At 45.1% G+C, this 5,219-nt stretch overlaps 1 protein-coding gene across 1 annotated transcript; it reads right to left on the bottom strand.

Moving 5' to 3' along the window:
* Positions 1-314: 314 nt before the first annotated feature.
* Positions 315-5,219, bottom strand: galr2b (galanin receptor 2b). The gene is made up of 3 exons (XM_068337463.1): positions 5,114-5,219; positions 2,633-3,013; positions 315-1,183 (listed from the first exon to the last, which is right to left on the bottom strand). Exons 2-3 carry the CDS (start codon positions 3,004-3,006, stop codon positions 421-423), a joined length of 1,137 nt encoding a protein of 378 aa, XP_068193564.1. The 5' UTR covers positions 3,007-3,013; positions 5,114-5,219; the 3' UTR covers positions 315-420.

Here is a 5,219-nt window from a genome sequence, read left to right as displayed (position 1 = left end):
ATATTTGTGTGAGAACACTTTTCACCCCCCCTTCTGTCTCAAGATCGCAGAAAAGGATTAATGACACAATTCACTTCTAACTCTAAAGTCAGAAATCCAGGACTAAAGTCAAAATTCTATAAACAAAAAGAAAAAGCCAGGAGAATATAATTATATTAATAATAAGAATAGATTCTAAATTTGGAGACCAAATTCAGAATTCAGAGGAAAAACAAGTCAAAAATAAGGATATTGACAAGGAAACCAGAATTCTGTCTTTATTCTCAGAATTCTGATTTAAAAGTCAGCGAAACATGTTTCCTTGTGGGCCCACCTTTTTCCCCCACAGAATATCATGACGTAAAATCTTCACATTTTGAAATGCTAGGTGCAGCATTTGTCACATGAGGCTATCTACATTCAGCAAAGTTCTTTATCTTGTCAAGTCTGCCCCTGAAAGGGTAAATTCAGGCTCACCGTGGCTTCTCTCGGCTCCACCTTCGGCCTGTTAGTCATTTCGCATTCATTCTGTCGCATGTTCTCCTCGTTCATCTGCGACACCTCCGTGGAGCCCGCTTCAAACCCAGGTACAGTGTTGGCCACGTGAACCACGTGGACCTTATTTCTCCCGTTTTTACTGAGGATGCAGCTGAACACTTTTTTGAACCCTTTCCGAAAGTGCTTGGACACCAGAGCGTAGACGATGGGGTTGACGCATGAGTTGGCGTAGGCCATGCAGTGAGACAGGAGCCTGAAGGCGTAGGTGGTCTCGTTGAACGGAAAGTCCCCGTACAGGTAGCACAGGATCACCAGGTGGTAGGGCAGCCAGCAGATGCAGAACAGCACGGTGACGATGATGATCATTTTGGTGACTTTGCGTTTGGCCCTCTTGGACTCCGACATGCCGTCCAGGGGATCGACGGCCGTCCACAGGTACTTGATGGTCCGAGTGTACGAGAGGCTCACGATCAGCACGGGAATGACGTAGCCGAACAGGAAAGTGCACGTGTCCAGCACCTTCCGGTTCTTCTCCCCCCAGCCGGGGATGCACACGGTGCTGTTGGCGAAATCAATCAGGTCATAGTAGCTGAGGTAAGGGCCTGCAAACACCAGAGAAAGACCCCAGATGATCAGCATGGCCACCACTGCGTTGCGTGGCGTCCGAAGCTCTCTGGAGCGCAGTGGGTAACGAATAGCCAGGTACCTGCAGAAACAGAAAACAATACCGTCACAGGTGAGACGGAGCAGGTAGGCAATAAAAGATCAAATCCCACCAAGGGTCAGATGGATCTCAACAAAATAGTCAGACTTTTAGTGGATCCTGCATCTTTCAATAATCTGACCCACCCTAGACATAACCTGTTATTCATGGAAAGTTGTTATCTGTTCATTCAATTTTGCACTAAATGAGCAAGGAAAGGATGTATTTGATGTATTACAGCCTGTTGTTTTGCTCATGGTAGAGTCCTTATAGTCCTTAGTCCCCCCCACATCCTCACTTAACAGACCCTTCAATGAGATGGAAACCTCTCAGAAATTGGAAATCTCCCTGCAATGGGACTCAAGACAATGATGTTGCACAGACACACAGGAGTCATTCAGATAAGATGGTCCTTTATGTGATGATGTTGGATCATATTCATCCACTGCCCGACTCTGATGTGTTTTCTCCTTTCCAGGGTAAATAAAGCAAACAAAAGGAAGCAGCGCTTTAGCGGGCAGCTGCACGACTCCATTCAGTTCTATTGAGATGAAAATGTTGCCCAACAACAGCAGCAACGTCTTTAGAGCTTATTCCACAGGTCGTATCCACCTCTGAATGATGCTCTCTCTCTCTCTCTCTCTCTCTCTCTCTCTCTCTCTCTCTCTCTCTCTCTCTCTCTCTCTCTCTCTCTCTCTCTCTCTCTCTCTCTCTTAATATTCAATTACAGATTCAGCATCTCTTTAAGCTGTAATGGCTCTTTGAATAATGGCCTCTCTGTTCACGATGGTAGTTCATCTTCAGATGAGAACAAATAGTTCCACATACCCCAATAATTTATTGTGATGCCGTGTGAAATTTATAATGCTGTTATTCCCAATACGGGCAAAAGAACAGCTTTGTGACTGATTTCTGTGGATTCCTGCTCTGTTTTATTTAAAAAATCTGTTGATAAAAATGAGAACATAAATACCATGATTGATTTCCATCAGCAAACAATGTCAGTCTGAACACACAATACTATGCACAATGCATTATTTAAAAAAGCAAACTTTTCAAATCCACCTTAAATTACAGCTGCAAGGCCACGGGTTTGACTTTATGCTCGATTGATTGACTGACAGTTTCAACCTCGTCATATTTTATTCATTGAATAATTACAAGGTACTGAATTCCTGTTGCTCGTCGTTTGTAACAGTTAGATGTGAATAAAACATTTATGTCAGTCGTGCTGGAAATTCACTGAATAGACGCTGCAGTTAGATCCTAATGGGAAATGTGACTTAATTTATTTAATGGCATGCATTTCCAATGTGCGAATATGAATTAGAAAATTGCATATGGGTCAGAGAATGTGACATTACTGCCCGGGTAGGTGGGTGGAAATGAATAATGGCTGTATTACATAAAACCCATCAACCTGCTTCCGTGCACAATGGACTCATGACCTACCTGTCCACGGAGACTGCAGCCAGCGTGAAGCTGCTGGCGTACATGGTGAGGTTGATGAAGAAGTGGACCGCTTTACACATGAAGGAGCCAAACACCCAGCCCTCCAGAGAGTAGATGGTTGCTTGGAAAGGGACGCAGAAGATGATGAAGAAGAAGTCGGCCACGCTCAGGTTGAGGATGAACAGATTGGTGGTGTTGTATCCGACCTGGCCGCTCCGCAGGAGCACAGCCAGGACCAGGCTGTTGCCCACGGTGCCGAGGAGGAAGATGAGGGAGAAGACCACCGACACGATCACGCTGGTGGGGTTCAGCTGGTAGCTCTCTGACGAGTTTGCCTGTCCCCCCGGTTTGCTGAAATCTTCAAAGTCAGACATTTTGAGTCTGAAAATAGAAGCGAGAAGATGCAATCATCAGAGCGAATTCAATTTTTTTTAAAAGAAACGAGAGTTGAAAACACATCAGCTTCATCTTCATCTTTATCAGACTAATCCCCAGCCGAAACATATCACGCATATTAATGAGACAGGAACCAGAAGGTATTTCAAAAGGTGGTTTTGGGCGTTTGTTTGTTTGTTTTTTCAGATGAAACCAGTAAATCCTAAGAGGGGCTGTTGTGCAAGAAAGCCTCAAAGTTTGGCTTTGAGTATAAATGAAAACATGAAACCAGAGGGATGCTAAAGAAATCCATGTGGAGTTTTCTGCCTGAAAGTCACACTGAAATCCATTTTTAATGCTTTGCAATTATCCAGTTTGACACGCTGAAGCGATTTGCAGGAATTGTTCTGATCCACATGCAGCAGGTGATTCAGCCTCTCCTGTCTCTCATCCACTTGAATTCAAAGAGCAGACCTTCATCCTAGCCTTGGGGGGGGGGGGGGGGGGAGACGACTTTACACTCTGTCAAGGGGCGCATTTTCTCATTCAGAGTCTAATCTATCTGGTTGAGACCGGTGACCACGTCATATGAGAGCCTGTGACGTGTGGGCCTTTTGTTGGAGCTGCAGTGACGTCAGTGTTGCGTCACACTGGAGTATAGTCGGAAATTGAGACTGGAGGTAAAACGGTTCTCTTGATTGGGGTGGATGAGTCACGGCAGAGATAAGGGGCTGATTTTAATCTATTTCCATTTTTATTTCCATATCTTTTTAATCAAAGATTCCGTGAATAAAGCGTTGGAATGGTTTGATTTCTGTGCGGTTCGGCTGTTTGGCATAAAAGAAACGGGATTGATTAACAGAAGACTGATGCATGCAGGACGCTCTTATAATAATATTTTTAAGCGCGTCAAGATCAGGTTTCTGCACTTTGAAATCAGAACGCCAGCAGCGATTCAGGGGCGTCGGAAGGAGCAGAGATGATGACAGACAGCCGGATGCTGACGAAAAGTACCTGCGTCCTGAAAAGCTTTAAATTCAGATGCTCTCACGCATGATTGAAAATGAAAGTTGCTCAGTTCCGCGCAGAAGAAGAAGTCCAGAAGAAAGTAGTTTGAAGTGAATTGTAAAAAAAAAAAAAAAAAAAGCTCATTACCTTATCCTATTTAACAGATTCCCTGTTTAATATGCGAGGGGCGTGACGTCACATCTCAGAGATGAGGCGATAATACAGCAAAGCGGTGTCATCGATTGGAAGATTTGAATTTCATCATTAATCATCACAAGAAACACAGACAATGAAAAGTGAAATGATTCCAAGCTGTTTTCCTTCCATTTAAATTCCGACTCAGAACTAATTATTAAATACATATTAAACTTTCAGTATCCTCTGGGCAGAAACTCCGCAACCAGTCTGCATAATGTTGATGAAGAGGAGCAGCCGGGTGCATCTAAACGACACTCCTCCACCGTGGAGATGGAAGGAACGCGTTACCCGAACGCAGCATCTTCGGAGCGTCGCCTGATTCGCGCTGCGGAGACATTTTCATCTCCGTGTCTCCATGCGTGCGACTTTACCCCCCCCCCACCCCCCCAGGATAGTCAGTCCGACCCGATCGTATATATCTTATCCCCGCATTGGCAAATTAGGGGCAAAAACTTCAGCATAAGACACCTGACAGGTTATGGAATGCTGCGTGACAGGTGTGGGGAGTGGGGCTGGGGGGGGTATAAATGAGCATCTTTAGACGGGAAATAAAGAGTCATGGAAACAGCAGGAAGGATAAAGGAAGGGGGGAGGTGGGGGGGGGGTTTGAAATCAGATACGCTTTTAAATAAATTGAACCAAAAAACACGGTGGGATGGTTTGGATCTGTTATCAATAAACGTGTTATTGATCCTCTGGCTCGTGTCGGAGTGAGATTATACACACAAACTTCAGATTCATCAGAGGAACTTTGATTTTTTTTTTTTTTTTTTTTCCTCCTGCGTGTCAATCGAGCGCAAACACACGACACGCTGGTTCCACGGCTCCGTTTTGCTCCACAGCGGTTCCGTTCGCAGACATGCAGCAGAATCTCATGCAGATGTAGGATGATAAACCTACCGGACCGATGACGGCCGGGCCGCGTCCCAAAAGGCTTCAAGCGCTGCGCTCGGATCAGGATCTGATCTGCTCCGTGAGGAGGCTCATGCTGACCCCCCCATTCTCC

The sequence above is a fragment of the Antennarius striatus genome, chromosome 16 (assembly GCF_040054535.1).
Source record: "Antennarius striatus isolate MH-2024 chromosome 16, ASM4005453v1, whole genome shotgun sequence".
Taxonomy (NCBI): Eukaryota; Metazoa; Chordata; class Actinopteri; order Lophiiformes; family Antennariidae; genus Antennarius; species Antennarius striatus.
Note: the sequence above shows the minus strand (reverse complement) of the source record. Positions and strands in the feature narration are given on the sequence as shown.

What these genes read in the sequence shown, in the direction of transcription:
- galr2b (XM_068337463.1), bottom strand. Translation starts at nt 3,006, where the DNA reads ATGTCTGACTTTGAAGATTTCAGCAAACCGGGGGGACAGGCAAACTCG. An exon ending in GCTGCAGTCTCCGTGGACAG is followed by an intron (nt 1,184 to 2,632) that starts GTAGGTCATGAG and finishes CTGTTTCTGCAG; the next exon opens with GTACCTGGCTATTCGTTACC.